Raw genomic sequence first — 25,414 nt, forward strand, 5'->3', positions numbered from 1 at the left:
GAATAGAAGAAGGAAGGGAAGGGAAGGGAGGGAGGAGAGGAGAGGAGAGGAGGAGAGGAGAGAGAGAGAAGAGAAGAGAAGAGAAGAGAAGAGAAGAGAAGAGAAGAGAAGAGAAGAGAAGAGAAGAGAAGAGAAGAGAAGAGAAGAGAAGAGAAAAGAGAAGAGAAGAGAAGAGACAATAGAACAGAATAGAAGAAGGGAAGGAAGGGAAGGAGGGAGGGAGGAGAGGAGAGGAGAGGAGGAGAGGAGAGAAGAGAGAAGAGAAGAGAAGAGAAGAGAAGAGAAGAGAAGAAAAGAAAAGAGAAGAGAAGAGAAGAGAAGAGAGAAGAGAAGAGAAAAGAAGAGAGACAATAGAACAGAATAGAAGAAGGGAAGGGAAGGGAAGGGAAGAGAAGGGGAGGGGAGAGGAGAGGGGAGGGGAGGGGAGAGGAGAGGAGAGGAGAGGAGAGGAGAGAAGAGAAAAGAGAAGAGAAGAGAAGAGACAATAGAACAGAATAGAAGAAGGGAAGGGAAGGGAAGGGGAGGGGAGGGGAGGGGAGAGGAGAGGAGGGGAGAGAAGAGAAGAGAAGAGAAGAGAAGAGAAGAGAAGAGAAATTAACGGCATCAGTATTGCCTTCTGATCTCCAAGTCAATACAGGTAGTTCTTGACTTACGACAGTTCATTTAGTGACCGTTCAAAGTTACAAGGGCACTGAAAAAAAGTGAAAGGATTATTTTTCACACTTACAACCGTTGCAGCATCCCCATAGATTCCTTGATGAAAATTTGGACGTTTGGCATCTGACTCATATTTATGACGGTTGCCGTGTCCCAGGGTCATGTTAGCGACCTTCTGACAAAAAGATGGGAAGCCAGATTCACTTAACAACTGTGTGACTAACTTAAAATGTGCAACGATTCACTTCATAGTGACAGCCAGAAAGGTCATAAAATGGGTCAAAATGTCCCTTAGGAACAGAATTGCTGGACACAAATCGTAAGTCGAGGACTACCTGTACATTGGATCAAAGTTATTTCTAATGTGAACCCCACTTCAGATGCATTCACAACATTTGCATGTCAACACCGCTTTGCTTTGCCTTTAAAAAAACAACAACAAACCCATAACAACAAGACACAAACTTACAAATACCTACCGCAGATGAAGCAGGTCGTCTTCAAGATCTCTTCTTTCTTCTGCTTTTCGCTTCTGAGATCCGCAAACGTATCGATGATGACTCCGAAAATGAGGTTCAGCACAATAATGATGACGATGAAATAAAACAGGAGATCGTAAACCACCCGAGCGGCAAACAGCGGCTCCTTAAAAGAAACAGCAATTTTATTCCTTTGGGGATCGTAAGTCGAAAACTGCCTACCTTACCAAGATCGAGCGGCGGAAATGCTCACGTCTTTGGATGGCTTCCGAAGGACGTCACCGACTCCTCCACCGTTCCTCAGCCCCTGGTTCAACACGGTCACGATACACATCAGCAAAGTGTCGCAGGTCCTCTCGATCCCATCTTCCTCGCCGTCTTCACCTGTGGGATATCGTAAGGGACACACGGTGGAAGAAGTCCATCAAGCCTCCCTTCAGGAAAATCGGCCGCACGATGCCTCAATACAACCTGTGTTCTCTCTTCCGCTTTTCTGCTAGCGTTCGAAGAACTTCTGTCACGTTAATAATCACCTCCCAGACTGTGTTGAGGACGGGAAAAACCTCCGCATCCCGAGAGTGAGAACAATTAACCAGTGGAGCGGCTTGCCACCAGAAGTTGTGAATGCTCCATCACTGGAGGTTTTCAAGAAGAGATTGGACAGCCATTTGTCTGAAATGGTAGAGAGTCTCCTGCCTGAGCAGGGGGGTGGACTAGAAGGCCTCCAAGGTCCCTTCCAGCTCTGTATTCTGTAGTACATCGGAGCTTCATTTTACTGTATCTCCATGCAAATGACTTTGCATGCAAAGGATCTAATTTCTGGAATGACATCCTGAACTCCATCTTCCATAATGGACGCCTCCCCTCCAAGCTATTTTATCAACCACAGGTTTCCCTGTAGTTGGATAATGACAATATTTTTCCTAAACACGAGTTGTGGTGAGTGAAGGAGGGGAGAGAGAAGAGGAGAGGAGAGGACAAATAGGCGGGGAGAGAGAAGGGGAGGGGAGGAGAAGAGATGGGGCAGGGGAGGGGAGGGGAGGAGAATAAGAGAAGAGGGAGAGGAGAGGATAAAAAAAGAAGGAAAGGAAAGAAAAAAGAAGGAGAGGGCAGGAGGAGGAAGGAAAAGAAAGGAATGAGGGAGGGAAAGAACAGAGAAAGGGGAAGAGAAGGGAGTAGGAGGAGAGGAAAGGAAAGGAGAGGAGAGGAGAGGAAAGGAAAGGAAAGGAAAGGAAAGGAAAGGTAAAAGAAGAAGGAAAGGAAAGAGGGGAGGGGAGACGGGAGCAGAGAAAAGGAGGAAGGGAAAGATAAGAGAGGAGAGGAGAGGAGAGGAGAGAAAAGAGAAGAGAAGCTAGATTAATGACATCAATATTTCCTCCTGATCTCCAAGGTATTCCTCGTCTTACAATAGTTCATTTAGTGACCGTTCAAAGTTACAACAACCCTGTAAAAAGTGACTTTTGACCATTTTTCACACTTACAATGGAGCATCCTCATGGTCATGTGATCAAAATTCAGACGCTTGGCAACTGGCATGTACTTATGACGGTTGCAGCGTCCTGGGGTCATGTGATCCCCTTTTGCAACCTCCTGACCAGCAAAGTCAACAGGGAGTCCAGATTCGCTTAACGACCGTGTTGCCAACTTAACCACTGCAGCGGTTCAGTTAACACCTGTAGCAAGAAAGGTCGCAAAACGGGGCACCACCCACTTAACAAATGTCTCACTTGGGAAAGAGAAATTTCAGCCTTGATTGTGATCACAAGTCGAGGATTAACCGTAGCGGGAATTTATTTACCCAAAGGACAAAACATTTGGTAAGCATTCCACTAACCTGGTTTGAGAGTTGGAACTGTGCAGTTCTCCCTTGAACACGTTTCCACCATCGTTGTTAAGCTTGTTGTAGAGACGGTTCCGCTGTCTGATACATCAACAACCACCACAACAGTGACACAACGGCATGGAAAAAACCATTAGGGCTCATCACACTTTGAAAGTTGAAGTGAATAAATTCAACCACACCACTTTCATCCTCATCCTCATCATTTAATGACCCCATAATCCCTTGCGGGGTGGAATCTGGGCAACTGAATAGAGCTATCAGAATGTTTACTGGCCGGATGCTCTTCCCTGTCGCCAGTGTGGAGTTTTGTTCGGCAGATAATATTCTCATTGTGCCCAGAGAGAGAAATATCTGCCTCTACCTAGGACCGAACTCACAGCCTCCTGATTGTGAGGCGAGAGCTCCACCTCTAAGCCACCGCACCACTCTTTCAACCACACCCCTTTGCTAACTATTAAATTACACACCTTCTTTTCTCAGGCTTCCACGTGAATTTGAAAAAACAACAACAATGTATGCGGTGATTTAAGGAATCAATTCTCAAATTTAATGTAACTCTTAGACTGGGTGCCTCTATTTTTCTTTTTTCTCTGTTTAGGGCCTTCAAAACAGTGAAAATTAGAAGTTTTGTGGATAATGCTGCTATTCTGGATAAGCAGTCCAGAGTGGCTTGATAGTGAGATAAGTGGCATATAAATTAATTTTTTTCCTCCTCCTCCTCTTCCTCCTCCTCATTCTCATTCTTAATTTGTACTAGGTATTTTCCATTTTTGGTTTACCTCGTAGCAAAAATTTAAATAACATCTGGACACAGATCTCCCAAATATGTAGTTCTTAAAATTAGGAGCTTTAAATCCAAATATTCAACTATAAAAACACTAATTGAATTTTAAAACCTTTTGAATATTTGCTCTGGCAGAGGGGAAATTTAAAGTTTAGTGACTCCCAAAGAAGACAAAAGAATGAAATCAAAATTCTACTGAAGCATAAAGCTGTAATCGAAATAAAAATATCAGTGTTTCGTATTTACATTATATCACGGGCTTTCATTGCAATTTCTGCTTAAATAAAAGAACTCGCACCACATCACTCTATCTCCTTAAGGGGAAAAATTATTCAGAACCACCAACTGTCAAATATTAAAATAATATCCATTTATTTAAAGCATGGCATTATTTTTAAAATGGCCAACAGGGAGGACATTGTGTTTGCGTGCTGCTCTTTTGAATTTTGAATATTTAAACGTTTCCAAGGTCGAAAACGCTGGTTTTTGCTCATTTGCAAATTCGTGCAGAGTGGAATAAAATATTAAGTTCATAATAGCCACTGAGCCACCTAGTCAGGATTCATAGGATTTATCCAGGCTGCAGTGAAGGGTTTGTGGGACTTAATCTGACAAAACGATAAACCTGAAATAATCATGAAACATTCTTACGGGTAACAATGGCAACAACAGCCTGTCTAGGTGGCTCGGTGGCTAAGACACTGAGCTTGTCGATTAGGGTCCTTGAGTCCTCAGGGTTGAGCAGTCTGAGCCTTCAGTGGCTCAGACTGCTAAGACAGTCTGTTATTAACAGCAGCTGCTTGCAATTACTACAGGTTCTAGTCCCACCAGGCCCAAGGTTGACTCAGCCTTCCATCCTTTATAAGGTAGGTAAAATGAGGACCCAGATTGTTGGGGGCAATGTTGACTTTGTATATAAATATACAAATAGGATGAAGACTATTGCTAACATAGTGTAAGCCGCCCTGAGTCTTCGGAGAAGGGCAAGATATAAATGCAAATTAAAAAATAAAAAAAAGAAAGGTTGGCCGTTTGGCGATTCGAATCCCTAGTACAGGTATCCTGCGTGAGCAGGGGGCTGGACTAGATGACCTCCAAGGTCCCTTCCAACCCTGTTACTGTTATTGGGGCCATTCCCTTTAAAATAGGACCTCTGCCTGCCCATCCTGGTCCTATCCCACACCAATTTGTCCTGGAGGATTAAAAATCCAATGGGAAATTAAAACTGCAGCTCAAATATCAATTCCATTTTTGAATATAATTATGTATACTCCTCAATTTACAACCGGGGCTAGTTATGGCTCAGTTTTGAAGTTTAGATGGCTGCCGCTTGCCATGGTCATGTGATCGCATTTTGGGTGTCTGGCAACCAGGTCACGCTTACAGCCATTTGCATTGTCTCATAGTCACATGACGGTGATAAGAATTTATTTTTTTTTAGCCAGAAATAGATCTTTACTTCTGTATCCTGGCAAAAAAAAATGTCCCTTGGTTAACTTGGCGGCTGACCTTCTTGCCCTGCGAGATTCCCCTCTCTCGCGGGTTTGGCCCCCCACATTATCGAGGGAACCCTGAAAGGTGGCATGCCAAAAATAGGAGACTTAGGGGATTTTTAATTAACTGTTTTAATCAATTTTTTAAGGGGAGTTTTAATGGGAATTTTAAGGGGAGGGTGGGAATTGACGGGTTCGGGTTGGGGGGGAGGGGAAGAATGGGTGGGGGGAGAACCCATTGGGGAGGGAGCCAAGTCCAATGTGTGTTCACGGCATTAAGTCAGGTCCGAAGGTGGTGGGGGAGGGTTTCGTTCCAGCTTATCAGGGTTGTGCTATTGACACGGTAAGTGGGAGAGGCAGATATGGCGGAAGGGGGGGGGCACATCAGGTTTTGGGAGTACGCCCTCGCTATTTAAGAGCGATCGCGTGCTCCAGCCCCCCTGATTTTTCCCGTTCCCCAGGTGGCCAGAGTACTCGGGACTTAGGCCTCCGGCTGATGTTATGCAATGCAAGGTGCGTGGTTAACAAAGCCCCCCTGATCTCAGATCTAATTCAGGAAAGGACCACGGACATTATGGGCATTACGGACACCTGGTTGGGCACCGAAGGGGGGTCCCCCTAGTGGAGATGTGCCCACCAGGTTTCCGAGCATTCCATCAACCGAGGGCCCAAGGTAGGGGTGGCGGGGTGGCGGTTATTATTAAGGAAAGCCTGGAACCGAGGGAGACCACTGTGCCTCAGATAACTGCTTCCTTGCGGGAGGGTGTCTTTCCTGCTGCCTTGAAAGAGGCGGTGGTGAGACCCCTCCTCAAGAAGCCTTCTCTGGACCCAGCTGTTTTAAGAAATTATCATCCAGTCTCCAACCTTCGCTTTACGGCGAAGGTTGTAGAGAGTGCGGTGGCATGTCAACTACCCCAGTACCTGGATGAAACTGTCTATCTAGACCCATTCCAGTCCGGCTTCCGACCCGGTTACAGTACGGAGATGGCTTTGGTCGCGTTGGTGGATGATCTCTGGAGGGCCAGGGACAAGGGTTATTCATCTGCCCTGGCCCTATTAGACCTCTCAGCGGCTTTTAATACCATCGACCATGGCGCCTCATGTGTGGGGTGCCACAGGGGTCGATTCTCTCGCCCCTCCTGTTCAACATCTATATGAAGCCGCTGGGTGGGATCATCAGTGGCTTTGGGGTGAGGTACCAACTGTACGCTGATGATACGCAGCTGTACTTTTCCACCCCAGGCCACCCCAACGAAGCCGTCGAAGTACTGTCCCGGTGCCTTGAAGCCGTACGGGTCTGGATGGGGAGGAACAGGCTCAAGCTCAATCCCTCCAAGACGGAGTGGCTGTGGATGCCGGCACCCCAGTACAGTCAGCTGCAGCCGCGGCTGACTGTTGGGGGCGAGTCATTGGCCCCGATGGAAAGGGTGCGCAACTTGGACGTTCTCCTGGATGGGCGGTTGTCTTTCGAAGATCATTTGACGGCCGTCTCCAGGAGAGTTTTTTATCAGGTTCACCTGATTCGCCAGTTGCGCCCCTTTCTGGACCGGGATGCCTTATGCACGGTCACTCATGCTCTTGTTACCTCTCGCTTGGACTACTGCAATGCTCTCTACATGGGGCTCCCCTTGAAGAGCACCCGGAGGCTCCAGTTGGTCCAGAATGCAGCTGCGTGGGTGATAGATGGAGCGGTTTGCAGCTCCCATGTAACACCCATCCTGTGCAGACTGCACTGGCTGCCTGTTGTCTTCCAGGTGCACTTCAAGGTATTGGTGACCACCTTTAAAGTGCTCCATGGCTTAGGACCGGGTTACTTACGGGACCGTCTGCTATCTCCCAGCGACCTGTGCGTTCTCACAAAGAGGGACTCCTTAGGGTGCCGTCAGCCAAGCAATGTCAGCTGGCGGCTCCCAGGGGAAGGGCCTTCTCTGTAGGGGCCCCCACCCTGTGGAATGAACTTCCCCCTGGACTTCGACAACTACCTGACCTTCGGACCTTTCGCCGCGAACTTAAGACTTATTTATTCCGTCTTGCTGGACTGGCTTGATTTTTTAAAAATCTTTAGATGATTTTATGGGTTTGTAATTTTTATTAATTTTAAAGGGTTGATCGTATTTTAATATTCGGCCAAATTGAATAAGTTTTTTAATGTTTGTTTTTAATATTGTATGTGTTGTTGTTGTATTTTATTCTGGCTGTAAACCGCCCTGAGTCCTTCGGGAGAAGGGCGGTATACAAATTAAAATATTATTATTATTATTATTATTATTATTATTATTATTATTATTATTATTGTTGTTGTTGTTGTTGTTGTTGTTGTTGTTGTTGTTGTTGTTGTTGTTATTATTATTATTATTATTATTATTATTATTATTATTATTATTATTATTAAAATGGATTTGCTTAAAGACTGCTGCATTCACTTAATAACGGCCCCTGTGGGAGAAAAGCAGGCTGAGCTGGAAGGCGGTGTGAAACGTGTTATCAGTTTGGAATCATTGCGTTGTCGCAAAAGACAAGTCCAGCTCTTTGTGAATTCTCTTGAGATCCTTATCCAGCATCAGTTTAGCTTTGATTGTTAGTTGGCCAGATTCTTATACATAGGTAGCAGTACAGATAGACTTCGACTTAGAACCACAACTGAGCCCAACATTTCTGTTGCTAAGTGAGACAGTTGTTAAGTGAACAATTTTAAGACCTTTCTCGCCACATTTGTTAAGCGAACGACCGCAGCTATTAAATTAGTAACACGGTCGTTAAGTGAATGTGGGTTTCCCCAGTGAATTTGCCAGTCAGAAAGTCGCAAAAGGGGATCATGCAACCCCAGGATGCTGCGACGGTCATAAATATGAGTCAGCTGCCAAGCATCCGAATTTTGATCCCGTGACCATGGGGATGCTGCAATGGTCACAAGTATGAAACAAACGGTCTCTTTTTTCAGTGTCATTGTAACCTTCGACAGCCACTAAATGAACACTTATAAGTCGAGGATTACCTGCAATAAACTGTTCTGTACTTTGAACCAGTGGTGAGATTCAAATAATTTAACAACCGGATCTCTGCCCTAATGACCAGCTTGGTGGGCGTGGCCACGGTGGGCGTGGCAAGGGGGTGTGACAGGCAGCACTCGGCCTCCTGCAACCCCCTGGGAGCAAAAACAGGCCACAGGGGAATGTGACACCCCCCGGCTCCCCGTTTTGGGCCTAGTAGGCCTCCCTGCAGCCTCCTGAGAGTGAAAACGGGCCGCAAGGGGGCTGTACCACACACCCCCACCCCGCACCCCATTTTGGGCCTAGTAGGCCTCCCTGAAGCCTCCTGGGAGTGAAAACAGGTCACGAGGGGACTCCTGGATGCTGGGGATGGGGCGGGGCCAGCCAGCAATTCAACTCCCGGTTCGCCTGAACTGGCTGAATCCCACCACTGCTTTGAACTCAGTGAATGCTCCTGGTTATTTATGCTTGAGAGCAGCCTTTTGCTTAACAACAAACACTAAAAAAAAAAAGGTCATAAAATTGAACACAGGCACATGGTGACTGCTTAACCACCAATGTGACGGAGACCCTAATTCCAGGCTCAATTGCGGTGGTAAGTCGAGGACAAACCTGCCCCACCAAAATGGAATTAGTCGAAATATCGTGATATGCGAGGAGCCGCACCTGTAAGGGATGTTTTATTTTTCAACCTTTCCACGTCCATTATGAAGTCATCCTTTAGAAACAAGAAGCCAACGATGGAGAAGAGGTAGACCAGGATGAGAGCTAGGACAGCCGTCAGAATGATGGACCTCCCGTTCCGCGTGACGCTTTTGATGACGTTCAGCAAGGTCTCCTCGCGGTACACCAAGTCAAATAACTGGAGAAGCGAATAAACAAGAAGGAAGGAGATTAATCCCCATAAATCACAGAAAACAAAACCACCACTTCACACACCCGTGGCATAACATAGGAGAACAAACCAAGGAGGACAAGATTCAGCAGTCCATCTGCAATTAAAAAAAACTCTTTTGAAGACAGCAAAGTCCACATTTTGGACAGAGAGGACTGGCTGGTTTGAAAGAGGGGTCCAAGAGGCCATCTATGTCCAAACTGAACGGCCCGTTCTCAACCAAGGGGGTGGGATACGATATCATCTATCTCGGCCGAAGAGGTTGTAAAAAGAAGCTTTTAAAAGGCTCTGACGATCAGGCAACTCAGCTGGGATCATCAGAGGAGCCTTTTAAAAGCATTTTTTTAAACAACCTCTTCGTCCGAAGAGATTGTAGAAAAAATGCTTTTAAAAGGCTCTGACGATCCCAGCTGAGCTGCACGATCATCAGAGGCTTTTTTTTTTTACTTTTAAAAGCATTTTTTCGGCTGAAGAAAAAATGTTTTTTGTTTTTTTTAAAGTTTTATTTTTACAACCATATTAAATAGTTCATCCAATGTACAGTTATATACAATTAGTCGGGCTTGCCCAGTCACCACCCCCCTTTTTACCACTCTTCCCTCTTCTACCTTCTTCTACTTTCCAAACCTTCCTCTCCTTCTCTTATCTACATCCTCTCCTCCCTCCATTTTACACCTTCCTTCTCCCTCTTCTACCCCTCATTCTTCCTCTTCTCCTCTTTCCTACCTCCTACTCTCTCTTTTCTCCCTCCCCACCGTTCTAAAATGGTAACTGGGCAGACCCGACCCTGCATTAATTATATTTATACATCTTCAATTAACCCTGTACATTAACCATCACTCCATCTCTGCCAAAACCCCCCCCAATTCCCCTCCCCCTTACCCCCCACCCCCCACCCCGACTTCCCAGAACAAAATGCAGGGTATCAAAACTAGCAATCATAATCTAAAATAATTCCTAAATTATAATCTCTAGTCACACCACACTTAGTTACACTCTCAATTCCCCTCTCCTTCAAAAATATATCTAATACAAAATATTTCCTAAATTTACTCATATGCTATTCGATATTTTTTTATCTGATACTTATTTTGAATATAATCAATCCACATTTTCCATTCTAAAATATATTTTTCTAGTGTATAGTCTTTCAAGTAAGCGGAGATTTTTGCCATCTCTGCCAAAAAGAAAAAATGTTTTTAAAAGTAAAAAAAACCCAGCAAACTTTGTCTAATGAAGGTGTTCAGATATGGGACAGGAAGTGTGATCTACCGTGAACCCGTGCTTCTCACCTGATAGCAGCTGAAAAGCTATACAGGTGGTCTTTGACGTATATAACATTTCAATCAATCAATCAGAATAGAGCTGGAAGAGTCCTCGGAGGTGTTCTAGTCCAACCCCCTATAGCAGGAGACCCTATCCCATTCTGGACAAGTCTCTTCTTAAAAACCTACAGTGATTTATTTAACGACCATTGAAAGTTATAATGGTACTGAAATACAACTGAGCCTCACACTAATGACGGTTGCAGTATCCTCGTGGTCTGACCAACATCCGGACACTTGGGAACTGACTCATACTTATGACGCTGGCAGCATCCCCTTTTGAGACTTTCCCACATATTTAAATTCAATTTAAAGCTAGGTACACTTAATGACCAAATGACCACGTGATCTGCTTATTAGCCCTGGTAAAAAAATCAGGCCTTTTGCTTAACAGTTCCCTCGCTTATCAACGGGAATTTTAAACGAAAAAGAAAAGAAACTATTTTCTCCTTTGACAAGAAATAGAAAACAAAAATACTCACCAAGAAGCTGTAAAAAAATTCATGCACACAGAGGCCCAACATGCAGACCAGAACATAAGCCACGTGATAGAGAAAAGCCATATCCATAATGACAGCTCGGTAGCCACGTGTGAAGGTCCCACGGTTGCCGACGAAGCTCACCAAAAATACAATCTTGTTACAAAGCTGCACCCAAAAAAATAAAAATAAAAATACAATCTTATTACAAAGATGGAGAGAAGCAATAGGGACAGTACTTCTCAAGACCTATAATCCTATCCTTATTGCTTGCATTTCTCTTCTGTGTGTAGTAAGAATTTCTAAACAAAATGCATTTCTGTAGAATTAAAGCACTTTCGGAGAGGCAGGGCCAATAGAAACAACAGGACCAAGTCATATTTTTTATTAATGTGACATAATACCGGAAAACTTGGTGAATAACAAAGGTTATGAGATGGGCAGTGTGGAAATTTAATAGAAGGTAGGTAGATATGGATAGATGAAAGGTAGGATAGATAGATAGATAGATAGATAGATAGATAGATAGATAGATAGATAGATAGATAGATATAGATAGATAGATAGATAGATAGATAGCCGAAGCCAAACAACAGCAATGCAGCTCACCAACTCAAATCCCCCTGCAACTCAGACTAACCTGAGCACAACCAAGCCCCCCCACCCAAACAGAACACACCCCCATCCAATCAGAGCACAGCCATCCCCACCATCCAATCAGAGCACAGCCAAACCCCCCAAACAATCAGAACACACCTCCACCCAATCAGAACATGGCCAAGCTCCCAACCAATCAGTTCAAACCCCCACTAGCAGTTAAAAGGAAGAAACAGCTGCGATCACACATTGCTCCTAGAAACACCAGCCTGAAGATGACGAATGAGACTTCGTCGAAACGTCGCCAAGACACTTCCAATTTTACACGGGAGAAAACCCGAACAACCAAAGACCTACATACAAACACCCGTGAAAACCTCAGAAAAGATAGATAGATAGATAGATAGATAGATAGATAGATAGATAGATAGATAGATAGATATGGATGCTTAGATAGATAGATAGATAGATAGATAGATAGATAGATAGATAGATGATAGATAGATAGAAAGATAGATAGATAGATAGATAGGCAGGCAGGCAGGCAGGCAGGCAGGCAGGCAGGCAGGCAGGCAGTTATGGATGGTTAGATAATAGATATGGATGGATAGATAGATAGACAGACAGATAGATAGACAGGCAGGCAGACAGACAGAGACAGATATGGATGGATGGTTAGACAGATAGATAGACAGACAGATAGATATGGATGGATGGATGGATAGAGATAGATAGATAGATAGATAGATAGATAGATAGATAGATAGATAGATAGATAGATGATAGATAGATAGATAGATGATAGATAGATAGATAGATAGATAGATAGATAGATAGATAGATAGATAGATGATAGATAGATAGAAAGATAGATAGATAGATAGATAGGCAGGCAGGCAGGCAGGCAGGCAGGCAGGCAGGCAGGCAGGCAGTTATGGATGGTTAGATAATAGATATGGATGGATAGATAGATAGACAGACAGATAGATAGACAGGCAGGCAGACAGACAGAGACAGATATGGATGGATGGTTAGACAGATAGATAGACAGACAGATAGATATGGATGGATGGATAGAGATAGATAGATAGATAGATAGATAGATAGATAGATAGATAGATAGATAGATAGATAGATAGATGATAGATAGATAGATAGATGATAGATAGATAGATAGATAGATAGATAGATAGATAGATAGATAGATGATAGATAGATAGATAGATAGATGATAGATAGATAGATAGATAGATAGATAGATGATAGATAGATAGATAGATAGATAGATAGATAGATAGATAGATAGATAGATAGATAGATAGATAGATAGATAGAAAGAACATCTGGAGAAACTCCTCTACTATAAACTATAAACTACAAGGACTACCTGTAGCCATAATATCAACCTCAGATAAGAGGAAAGTGTACCACTTACAAACTCTACATGGGGATATTTTGCTTTCTCAGGCAGGCAAAGTGAAGAGGGGGCATTTCTGAAGAAAAGTCAACTTTGATAGGTCTTTATTGTGCAAACAAATCTGCCCTTCACTTGATTTAAACTGGAATTAATGAAGGTTGAGACACACACGGATTATTCGCCCAGGCGGCTGGTTCAATTTCCCGGCTGTGCTAAATCGATACGGAACAAGAGGTATCCGATTCTATCTAGATGAATCACAGGAGGAGTTTTCAAAGACTTACGTTAGCGGCACCCAGAAGGATCAGGGTGGGCCCGAGACCAATGGTATATATAGACCTGAGAATGACAGAGACCAAAAATGGGCGGATTCCAACAGGTTTTGGGAAAAAGAAAAGGAGGGACGTGCAGACGGCCACAGCGATCCAAAGCAGAATGGAAAATAACGGAGAAAGCGTGCCTAGATAAAAGAGACATATTTTATATTTTAGAATATAAAAAACTAGACCATGGTCATCATCATCTTCTTCTTCTTTTAATGGCCCCGTAATCCCTAGCAGCACGGAAACTAAAGGGAGCTGAGTGTTTAAATTTAAATTTAACACAAACATTTTAGGCGGATGCTGGATGAGAGGAATGGTCCAGTTGTTATTTCTTCTCCCAAACATCTTTGGTGGTTTTTTTTTACTATCGGTAGCAAAGGAAAGATCTGAAGTTTTGTAATGTTCATAACCCAAGCAATGTACCTTCGTCTCCATCATCGCCAAACGGGTAGAAGAGGGCCACAGCCAGATTGATGAAAACAGCCAGATTGAAGGAGATGCTTCCCCAAAGAGAAATTTGCCGAGAGAACCAAAATAACGCCGGATTATCTAGGAAGGAAAGTAGGAACAATTATTGTTCATCTCAAAAAAAAATTGTTGTTCCAGATGTTCTGGGCACTCCATTGCAGGAGACTTTCAAAAAGAGACTAGAATTATATTCGCACAAAACTGGAAAAGCGACGGATGAGAAGATGATTAGGAAAATATTAGAATGTGCAGAAATGAATAGATTAATGCAATTAGGGAGAAAGAAGAAACTGAATAGTATATGACATGGGAATTATTTTATCAATGGTTAGAGAATAAAAATAGAAGTTAAAAATAAAAGAAGGAGATCAGTGAAATGTAGAAAATATGTTTAAGATAGAGATGTAAACAATATGATGATTCTTATTATTATAACTATTAGGATTATTACATTCAATATTATTATTATATTCTTATTAGAAGATACGTTAAGAGGGCCTCTGTGGCTCAGACTGGTAAGACAGTCTGTTATTAACAGCAGCTGCTTGCAATTACTGCAGGTTCAAGCCCCACCAGGCCCAAGGTTGACTCAGCCTTCCATCCTTTATAAGGTAGGTAAAATGAGGAGCCAGATTGCTGGGGGCAATAAAGTTGACTTTGTATATAATATACAAATGGATGAAGACTATTGCTTGACATAGTGTAAGCCGCCCTGAGTCTTCGGAGAAGGGCGGGATATAAATGCAAATTAAAAAAAAAAGAGGGAGAAATGAATAGGTTTATTACGTTCAATACTACTATTGTAAGACCAGAGAATCAATATCAATGTAATGAATATTGCTGTAAATTTTGATTGTTATTGAGATATTTGTACCCAGACGACACACCATTTAATGGAAGATGCAATGTTCATATTAAAAAAATAATACATATATAAAGTGTTTTTCTGTTGAAGCACCTGGTCCAGCCCAATATGGGAGGGAGTATACTGCTTCCTTTTCGCCTTTCAGGTCCAATCCAGGAGCCCTCAAGCAGTCGCATTCACGACAAACCATTTTATATCAAATTTATATTTGCTGATCAAGAAATAAAAGGAGACCAAGTTCGAATCCAAGTAAGGGGATGGCTCTCTGATGAGAGCTAAATAGCTCCAAATAGATCTATACTAGTCTCCCTTTGTTTTTCTGTCGAAGCACCTGGTCTACCCCAATATGGGAGGGAGAATCTGCTTCCCTTTCGCCTTTCAGTTCCAATTCAGAAGCCCTCAGGCAGTCGCATTCACGACAAACCATTTTTTAAAAATTTTTTTGTCACAACAGTATACACAAACAATTGTCATAGATAAAACAACATGTATTGAAGAAAATATATAAGTAAAAAATATGCATCAATAATATTAATTTGATATAATGAAGGGAACAATAGGACAGGAACGGTAGGCACTATTGTGCTCGTATGCACGCCCCTTATAGTCCTCTTAGGAATGGGGTGAGGTCAATAGTAGACAGTTTTTGGTTGAAGATTTTGGGATTTTGAGTAGAGACTATGGAGTCAGGTAGTGAGCTCCAAATTTATAAATACCAAATTTATATTTCCCGATAACGAAATAAAGGGAGACCAGTATAGATCTATTTCAAGCTTTTTAGCGTTCATCAGCTAGCCATACCCTTACTCGGATTCAAATGTTTATTCAAATAAACTCGGATTTATTTATATATATATGTATGTATGTATGTATGTATGTATGTATGTATGTATGTATGTATGTATATGTATGTAGGTCTTTGGTTATTCGGGTTTTCTCCCGCGTAAAATTGGAAGTGTCTTGGCGACGTTTCGATGAAGTCTCATTCGTCATCTTCAGGCTTCAGCTTCGTGCTTCTGGGAGCAATGTGTGATTGCAGCTGTTTCTTCCTTTTTAACTGCTAGTGGGGGTTTGAACTGATTGGGTGGGAGCTTGGCTGTGCTCTGATTGGATGGGGTTTTTTTGTGCTCTGATTGGCTGGGGGTGTGTCCTGTTTGGGTGGGGGCTTGGTTGTGCTCAGATTAGTCTGAGTTGCAGGGGATTTGAGCTGGTGAGCTGCATTGCTGTTGTTTGGCTTCGTGTTTGTGGTGCTACCTCTTCATAGTGGGTGTCAGTCTGCTGCATGTATGGATTGGAGGGGTTTGAAATGGCTAATGTTGCAGCTGCGGTCTGGCTTCTGGTCCTTGGTCGTGCTTCATGATCAGTGTGGGTTTGGGTCTGCTTTCTGGGTGGATGTGTGGTGGTGACATCCTGTGTGGACCTCGTGAGTGTGGGTCTGGTGTCATTCCTCGTGTTAGGGACTCGTTTGTCAATAAGGGCGGGTTTCCAAATGGCTGGTAGGCGGGAGGTATCATCTCGTTTGTTCATGCTGTGTGGGCGTTTTTCTATCTCAATGGCTTCTCTGATTATTCTGTTGTTAAAGTGTTCAGTTTTGGCGATAGTTCTGATCTTTTTAAAGTCAATATCGTGTGCTTTAAGGTGTTGGACCAGGGAAGAAGTGGGTTCCTCTTTTTTGACTGAATTCTTGTGTTCTTCAATGCGTGCACTTATTCTTCTGTTGGTTTGTCCAATGTATGTGGTAGGGCAGGCGGTGCGTGGGATTTCATATACTCCTTGATTTTCTAACTCAATTTTGTCTTTGGGGTTTCTTAGAATGGTGGATATTTTTTGGTTTGTGCAGAATGCTGTCTTGATGTTGTGTTTGTGGAGGATCTTGCTGATTCTGTCTGTGGTGTCTTTTATATATGGGAGGAGGGCTGTGCCGTTTTCTTGTTCTCTGTCTTGGATTCTAGTGGGGGGTTCTTTTTGGATTAGTTTGGTAATCTTATTTCTCTGGAATCCATTGGATGTTAGTACGTTAGTGAGAGTGTGTAGTTCGATTTTTAGGTGTTGTTCGTCAGCTAAACATTTTGTTCTGGAGATGAGTGTCTTGGCTACGGAGTTGATCTGTGCTGGGTGGTGGTGTGAGAGTGCATGCAGATAACGGTTTGTGTGTGTTTTCTTCTGGTAGATGGTGTGTCCTAGGGAGCCATTGGGTTTCCTGTAGACTAAGACATCTAGGAAGGGAAGTTGGTTGTTAACTTCTGTTTCCATGGTGAACTGTATTTTGAGGTGTAGGCTATTGAGGTGTGTGAGGAAGTTGTCAAGTTTTTCTTTCCCGTGTGGCCAGATTATGAAGGTGTCGTCTACGTATCTGAGCCAGAGTTTGGGTTTGTGATCAGATTTTTCTAGAGCTTGGGTTTCAAAGTGTTCCATATAGAGATTGGCAATGACAGGTGAGAGAGGTGATCCCATGGGTGCTCCTTCTATTTGTTTGTAGTTTTGTTCGTTATAGATGAAGTATGTCTTGGATAAGCAGTGGTTAGTCAGATCTAGGATGTGCTTGGGGGGGTTATATTTGTTTTGGATAGCTGTCAAGGCTTCTTTGATTGGCACTTGGGTGAAGAGGGATATGACATCAAAGCTCACGAGTAGGTTGCTGGGCTGTGAGTTTTGTTTCTTTATGATCTCTATAAACTGGAATGAGTTTTTTACAAGTGAGGCGATGGATTCTGCATAGGGCTGTAGTTGTTTGGTGAGAAATTTGGCTAGGTTTTGTAGAGGTGAGCCTATGGAGCTGACTATGGGTCTGAGTGGGGTTCCTTCTTTGTGTATCTTGGGGAGACCATAGAGCTTAGGGCATCTGGATGATTTCTCTCTGGGAATGATTCTTTGTTGGATTTCTTCGCTGATGGGGGAGGCTTTTATTTTGGATCTAGTGGTTTTTTTTCTAGGTAGGTGGTGGGGTCAAACCCCCACTAGCAGTTAAAAAGGAAGAAACAGCTGCGATCACACATTGCTCCCAGAAGCACGCAGCTGAAGCCTGAAGATGACAAATGAGACTTCATTGAAACGTCGCCAAGACACTTCCAATTTTACGCGGGAGAAAACCCGAATAACCAAAGACCTACATATATATATATATATATCACACATTGCTCCCAGAAGCACGCAGCTGAAGCCTGAAGATGACGAATGAGACTTTGTCGAAACGTCGCCAAGACACTTCCAATTTTACGCGGGAGAAAACCCGAATAACCAAAGACCTACATACAAACACCCACGAAAACCTCAGAAAACAAATATATATATATATTATATATATATAAGGATGTGAGGACTTTAACTCCCAGCATTCCCCAGCCAGAATGGGATTCTGGGAGTTGAAGTCCAGGCGTCATAAAGTTGTCACAGTTGGGAATACCAGATTTAGAGAATGTGTACATAAAGTGAATAGGGTTAAATTACAAAATATTTCAGGGGTGAAATCCAGCAGGTTCTGACAGGTTCTGGAGAACCGGTAGCGGAAATTTTGAGCATTTCAGAGAACCGGCAAATACCACCTCTGGCTGGCCCCAGAGTGGGGTGGGGATGGAGATTTTGCAGTATCCTTCCCCTGCCACACCCACCAAGCCACGCCCACCAAGCCATGCCCACAGAACCGGTAGTAAAAAAAAATTGGATTTCACCATTGGAATATTTTATCCAGAGTTGAAATTGGGTTGCTGAAGGCGATAATTATGTTATGAATAAAAGATATTTAAAAATGTTTCCGGTGATGTGAGAGGTGTTCTAGTTGGATACATGGGTCTACAGGTAGATTTGCACTCTGGTGGGTGGTCCCAAGGTGGCTGGTCCCAAGGTAGTGATGTATTCAGCTGGTTCGGACCAGTTCAGGCGAACCGGTAGTGGAGACCTTTGGGTGGGCACACCCAAGATCCCTGGCACTATTCTGTCCTATTTAGCCACATTATCTGAGCCATGCACATGCATGCACATTTTCGGTGCGCAGTGAACCGGTGGTAAACTTATGTTAAACCCACTTCTGCTCCAAGGTCTCTTCCAACTCTATTATTTTATGTTCTATCTTGTTTTTTGTTTTTTTGTGTGTGGTCAATACATGGACAAAGCAGAAACTTTACAATAGAAATTTCCCCCAAAGTTAGAGGTAAGGTAAAGGTTCCCCTCGCACATACGTGCTAGTCGTTGCCGACTCTAGGGGGCGGTGCTCATCTCCGTTTCAAAGCCGAAGAGCCAGCGCTGTCCGAAGACGTCTCCGTGGTCATATGGCCGGAATGACTCAACGCCAAAGGCACACAGAACGCTGTTACCTTCCCACCAAAGTTGGTCCCTATTTTTTCTACTTGCATTTTTACGTGCTTTCGAAACTGCTAGGTTGGCAGAAGCTGGGACAAGTAATGGGAGCTCACCCCGTTACACGGCAGCACTAGGGATTCGAACCGCCGAGCTGCCGACCTTTCGATCGACAAGTCTCAACGTCCTAGCCCCTGAGCCACCGTGTCCCTGTCAGAGACTTGACTTTAAATCTCTTCCGAGGAACCACAAACAGACAAATCTTTACAAACACCGTACTCACTCCTAATTTTCCTCTGCCACTTCATTTCATTATACAGATCCTCGGTCTGTTGAAAAAAGTCGTTGACTTTGCTTCCTTGTTCATCTCTTTCCGTGGTATTAAAGACGCGGCATTTTGACTCATGAGTGAGGAATTCACAAACGTTTGGCACGGGAAATACTATTTGCTCCATGGTTCTGTCATGGCGGACAATCTGCAAAGACACATAACTCACTCGGAGATAGATAGATATGTACGTTTGGGAAGTCAACATAAGTTATGGTTTCGTATTTATGTGGGCACAGCAAAAGGTGAGGGATATTACAGCACGAGGCCTGTTCCAGACATGTTAGAACAATGTAATTGGGCAAAGTTTCAGTCCGACTACAAACAGGAACAGGGAAATCTTAATTTTAAGGGATGAGGTCTTGGGTTAACAGTAGATTATCGCCTCTTAAATGTTCAACATGAAGTTGTCAAGCATTCACTTTCGGTGAAAAGGTATAAAGGATTTTTAAGAGAAAGAAAAAAAAACTACTAATATCTGGAAGAAAAGAAGAACACTACAGTAAAAACAACAAAATATAAAACCCAAGATTGACATGAAAAGTAGAGAGAGATTCACTCGGTCTTTTAACAAGATTGATGTTGACTTTCAAAACAAGGACTTAAAAAGCCAAAACGAAGAAGCACAGCGTAAACCAAATCCTCTCGCAAATTATCTATCTATCAGTATTTATCTATCTATCTATCTATCTATCTATCTATCTATCTATCTATCTATCTATCTATCTATCTATCTTTCTATCTATCTATCTATCTATCCACCTCCCTCCCTCCCTCCCTCCCTCCCTCTTTCATCATCCATCCATCCATCCATCCATCCATCCATCCATCCATCCATCCATCCATCTATCTATCTATCTATCTACAGTACCTGCTTGCCCAATATACAACCCTGGATAACTTCTGAACTCAACCTCTTCATGAACAGCTGAACAATGTGATACCGTGAAGAAAATTAAGATTTAGGAAGCATTCAACTTTCCAAATATGTAAGAAATAAACATTATTTATGACTGAATTGGTAACCAACTAGTCCTGAGCCACTCCCCGAGTAAACTTCGGTAGGAAACCTGAGGATCTCCTCATGTGGATACCCTTGGTGTAATCCACGGTTTGCTACCTGCTCCTTCCTGGTGACAATGTCACCTCACCAAGCGACAGAAAGAAGCTTCCATCAAGAACTCTCTCTCTCTCTTATTTCCACAAATCTGCCATTTCAAGTAAGGATCAGCAGAAGGAGTTCTCCATGACAGCGGTCTCCAACCTTGGCAACTTTAAGACTTGAGGACTTCAACTCCCAGAGTTCCTCAGCCAGCAAAGCTGGGAGTTGAAGTCCACAAGTCTTAAAGTTGCCAAGGTTGGAGACGCCCTGCTCCATGAGATGGAATGTAGCACTGAAGCCTACAAATATTTTCACCTCAACGAGCAACAGTTTACCTCAATCTGGGCGGTGTGGTTGGCATAATACTTCAACGCTTCATCTCCTTCTTCTAGATCTGCCCCAGGTTTCAGCATGTGTTGTAATGCTTTATTATGACGGGACAACTGGATGTAAATGGAGGAGGAAACAAATGTTAGAAATGCCATCCGGGTAGCTTGTAACTAAAAGGCAAAAAACTATTGCCATATAAATCTTCAGTTCCACTGAATAAAACATCTAACCGAATTCAATCGCTTAGACTTCTGATTATTTACTGAAATGTATGGCCTGCAATCTGCAGCATTAGAAGTCCTAAAATCGTAGGGCTGGAAGGGACCTCGGTGGTCTTCTAGTCTAACCCCCTCCTCAAGCCAGGAGTCATATAGCATCACAGCCAAATGGTTGTGCATAGTCTATTTTGTTGAAAACCTCCAGTCATTCTCTGTGTGGTTTCTGCATGGGACACCTCACCTCTCTTTTTTCAGGCTTTTACCCCATGTTCAAAATCCAGGAGGAAGTAAATTATCTGCACCTCCCCACCAGGTTGCAGGTTCTTTGGACAGTCAGTCCGGAGGCCCCAAATCTAACCAATTAGGTAAGTTCACAAACATCTAAGAACATCTGATATTTATTAATTTATATAACAGTGATCGGTCTCATTCGAGACAATGAGAAATCCACATACAGACAGGAGGTTGAACGACTAGTCTCGTGATGTGACCGGAACAATCTGGAACTGAACACACTCAAAACTGTGGAAATGGTGGTAGACTTTAGGAAAAACCCTTCCATACTTCCACCTCTCACAACACTAGACAACACAGTATCAACAGTAGAGACCTTCAAATTTCTAGGTACTACCATATCGCAAGATCTAAAATGAACAGCTAACATCAAAAACGTCAACAAAAAAGCACAACAAACAATGTTCTTTCTGCGCCAACTCAGAAAGCTCGAACTGCCCAAAGAGCTGCTGATCCAATTCTACAGAGGAATGATTGAGTCTGTCATCTGCACCGTTATAACTGTCTGGTTCGGTTCTGCAACCCAACAAGAAAGACACAGACTTCAGAGGATAATTAGAATTGCAGAAAAAATAATGGCTACCAACCTGCCTTCCATTGAGGACCTGCATACTGCACGAATCAAGAAGAGGGCCTTGAAAATATTTGCAGATCCCTCGCATCCTGGACATAAACTGTTTCAACTCCTACCCTCAAAACGACGCTATAGAGCACTGCACACCAGAACAACTAGACACAAGAACAGTTTCTTCCCGAAGGCCATCACTCTGCTAAACAAATAATTCCCTCAACACTGTCGAACTATTTACTAAGTCTGCATTACTATTAATCTTCTCATCGTTCCCATCACTCATCTCCTCCCACTTATGACTGTATGACTGTAACTTTGTTGCTGGCAATCCTTATCATTTATACTGATATTTTTTTCCTGAATGCTTATTTGTAGCCTATGACTATCATTAACTACCTTAGAATTCTTGATGAAGGTATCTTTTCTTTTATGCACACAGAGAGCGTATCCACCGAGACAAATTCCTTGTGTCCAATCAAATTTGGCCAATAAAAAAAAATCTATTCTATTCTATTCTATTCTATTCTATTCTATTCTATTCTATTCTATTCTATTCTATTCTATTCTATTCTATTCTTTATTTTTAAGAAGTTTAGGAAGCTGCAAGTTAGGAATTCTAGAAGCTACTGCATTTCAAGTGGCTTTTTATTCCTTCTGCGCCTCCAAAATATCTTTTAGCTTTTTTTCTTCTTCTCATTTTCACCCCGTGCAAAAGACCCCAGGCTCTCTTGTTCCCTAATCATTCTGGTCCTTTTGTTCAACAGATCCCTGCTTCATCCACCTCACAAGATCATCAGCGGCTGAAAGTTCATCCATACGCCATTTTCACCAGCTACGAGGTAGTTAATGAAATATTCTGGCCAGCCGTTTCAGCGTTAGCAAGCCGAGCCAAACCAAACCCCTCCTTCCAATTTTGTCTGATGTTCAATTAGCGGCTGTCACCCGAACCCCATTATCTTGTCTCATCCAGAGGATAACTCCTGGATTATGACAAGTGATGGGCCTCGCGATATGATAGGCGTCAAGAATTTAATTAGCGCAAACGATGGTGGAAGCGCACGAGATGTTCAAGACGAGTCAGTCAAGCAGATGTTGGTTTCCAATGAAGCCTCAACCCGGCTTTCAAACCACAGTAGCTAATTTTAACCGAGGCGGATGCAAGGTTTCATCAGACCATTAAACAGATTTACATATAAGTAATTACGAGGAAACCTGGCTTCTAGCGATGAGTGGCCCAACTACCAACCCTTGCTTCAAGATGGTCTCCTGGTGCAGGGGGTTGTGTGTTTAAATATTTCCCACCCCTTCTTAAGAGTCCTTTCTGCAATGCTTTATTTATTTTATTTATTTATTTATTTTATTTGTCACAACAGTATATATAAGCATAAGCATGAAAATAACTATATAATATATAAGCATAAATATGTAATAACTATATTAATTGCATATATGAAAGGAAACAATAGGACAGGAACGGTAGGCACATTTTGTGCTCTTATGCACGCACCTTATCGGCCTCTTAGGAATGGGGTGAGGTCAATAGTAGAGAGTTTTTGCTTAAAGTTTTGGGGATTTTGAGAAGAGACCACAGAGTCAGGTAGTGTGTTCCAAGCACTAATAACTCTGTTACAAAAGTCATATTTTCTGCAGTCAAGATTGAAATGGTTAACATTGAGTTTAAATCTATTGTTTGCTCTTGTATTGTTATGATTGAAGCTGAAGTAGTCTTCAACAGGAAGGACATTGTAATAGATGATTCTATGAGTTAAACATAGGTCTTATCGGAGTCGGCAGAGTTCTAAGTTTTCTAAACCCAAGATTTCAAGTCTGGTGGCATAAGGTATTTTGTTGTATTCAGAGGAGTGGAGAACTCTTCTTGTAAAATATTTCTGGACACGTTCAATTGTATTGATGTCTGAAATGTGGTATGGGTTCCAATTGGGTGTAAATTCATAGCAAAGAAAATTCATTCTCCGTTCCTTAATTTCATTAATTAGCAAACCTATCCCATGTTGCAGAGATATTTTTCTGAGGGGTTTGTTTGAAGGCAACATCTACGCAATGCTTTAATTTGCAGTGTGTCTGGCCAGCTAATTCCAGCCCTCTTATTTTACCCCACTTTAAGACCATACTTGGAATACTGCATCCAATTTTGGTCACCACGTTATAAAAAAAAAAGATGTTGAGACTCTGGAAAGAGTGCAGAGAAGACCAACAAAGATGATTAAGGGACTGGAGGCTAAAACATATGAAGAACGGTTGCTAAAATTGGGTATGTCTAGTTTAATGAAACAAAGGAGACATGATAGCAGTGTTCCAATATCTCAGGGGTTGCCACAAAGAAGAGGGAGTCAAACTATTCTCCAAAGCACCTGAAGGCAGGACAAGAAGCAACGGATGGAAACTAATGAAGGAGAGAAGCAACCTAGAACTAAGGAGAAATTTCCTGACAGTTAGAACAATCAATAAGTGGAACGACTTGCCACCAGAAGTTGTGGGTGCTCCATGACAGAGGCTTTAAAGAGGAGATTGGACAACCATTACTCTGGAATTATATAGGGCCTCCTGCTTGAGCAGGGGGTTGGACTAGAAGACCTCCAAGGTCCCTTTCAACCCTGTTATTCTAAGTTTTATGTCCTATTTGCCATACTAGCTTGGGACCTATTTATATCCGTCAATGAATAGAATAGAATAGAATAGAATAGAATAGAATAGAACAGAACAGAACAGAACAGAACAGAATAGATTAGATTTTTTTTTAATTGGCCAAGTGTGATTGGACACACAAGGAATTTTCTTTGGTGCATATGCTCTCAGTGTTCATAAAAGAAAAGATACCTTCATCAAGAATCATGAGGTACAACACTTAATGATAGTCACAGGGAACAAATAAGCAACCAGGAAACAATCAATATTAGCATGAATCGTAAGGATACAGGCTACAAAGTTACAGTCATACAGTCATAAGTGGGAGGAGATGGGTGATGGGAACGATGAAAAGATTAATAGTAGCGCAAACTTAGTGAATAGTTTGACAGTGTTGAGGGAATTATTTGCTTAGCAGAGTGATGGCATTCAGGAAAAAACTGTTCTTGTGTCTAGTTGTTCTGTTGTGCAGTGCTCTGTAGCGTCGTTTTGAGGGGAGGAGTTGAAACAGTTTATGTCCAGGATGTGAGGGCTCTGTAGATATTTTCACAGCCCGCTTTTTGACTTGTGCAGTAGACAGGACCTGTGATATATAGATCTGTGATTTCCTCTGCTTCTGGTAAGCTCAACCACAAGTAATGACAGGAAAAGATGTTGCATTGAAAAAAAATATATACAAATGGTGACTGCCTTTTAAACAGCTGTTGAAACTGAGAGTTTGAATGCCTCTAATATAAATTGTCGGCCCACGTAAGACTAAAAAGAAGAACTTGTGTCTGTTTTGTTTTTTTAATTGGCCAAGTGTGATTGGACACATAAGGAATTTGTCTTTGGTGCATACGCTCTCAGTGTACATAAAAGAAAAGATACGTTCTTCAAGAATCATAAGGTACAACACTTAATGATAGTCATAGGGAACAAATAAGCAATCAGGAAACAATCAATATTAGCATGAATCGTAAGGATACCAGCAACAAAGTTACAGTCATACAGTCATAAGTGGGAGGAGGTGGGTGA

At 42.5% G+C, this 25,414-nt stretch overlaps 1 protein-coding gene across 5 annotated transcripts in view; it reads right to left on the minus strand.

Moving 5' to 3' along the window:
- The window catches only part of ITPR2 (inositol 1,4,5-trisphosphate receptor type 2), a 134,030-nt gene that overhangs the window by 14,311 nt on the left and 94,305 nt on the right, over positions 1-25,414 (minus strand). For 4 of the 5 annotated variants that reach the window (XM_058189724.1, XM_058189723.1, XM_058189721.1 and 1 more), the window contains 9 exons: positions 20,674-20,781; positions 19,192-19,384; positions 13,706-13,831; positions 13,244-13,419; positions 10,949-11,113; positions 8,913-9,108; positions 2,971-3,057; positions 1,390-1,520; positions 1,137-1,302 (listed from right to left, as the gene is read on the minus strand). In XM_058189724.1, coding sequence (XP_058045707.1) covers positions 1,137-1,302; positions 1,390-1,520; positions 2,971-3,057; positions 8,913-9,108; positions 10,949-11,113; positions 13,244-13,419; positions 13,706-13,831; positions 19,192-19,384; positions 20,674-20,781 — 1,348 coding nt within the window. Of the gene's footprint in view, positions 1-1,136; positions 1,303-1,389; positions 1,521-2,970; positions 3,058-8,912; positions 9,109-10,948; positions 11,114-13,243; positions 13,420-13,705; positions 13,832-19,191; positions 19,385-20,673; positions 20,782-25,414 lie in introns of those variants that run through there. The other variant, XM_058189725.1, reaches the window with a different exon arrangement.

The sequence above is a fragment of the Ahaetulla prasina genome, chromosome 7, assembly GCF_028640845.1.
Source record: "Ahaetulla prasina isolate Xishuangbanna chromosome 7, ASM2864084v1, whole genome shotgun sequence".
NCBI classification, from domain to species: Eukaryota; Metazoa; Chordata; class Lepidosauria; order Squamata; family Colubridae; genus Ahaetulla; species Ahaetulla prasina.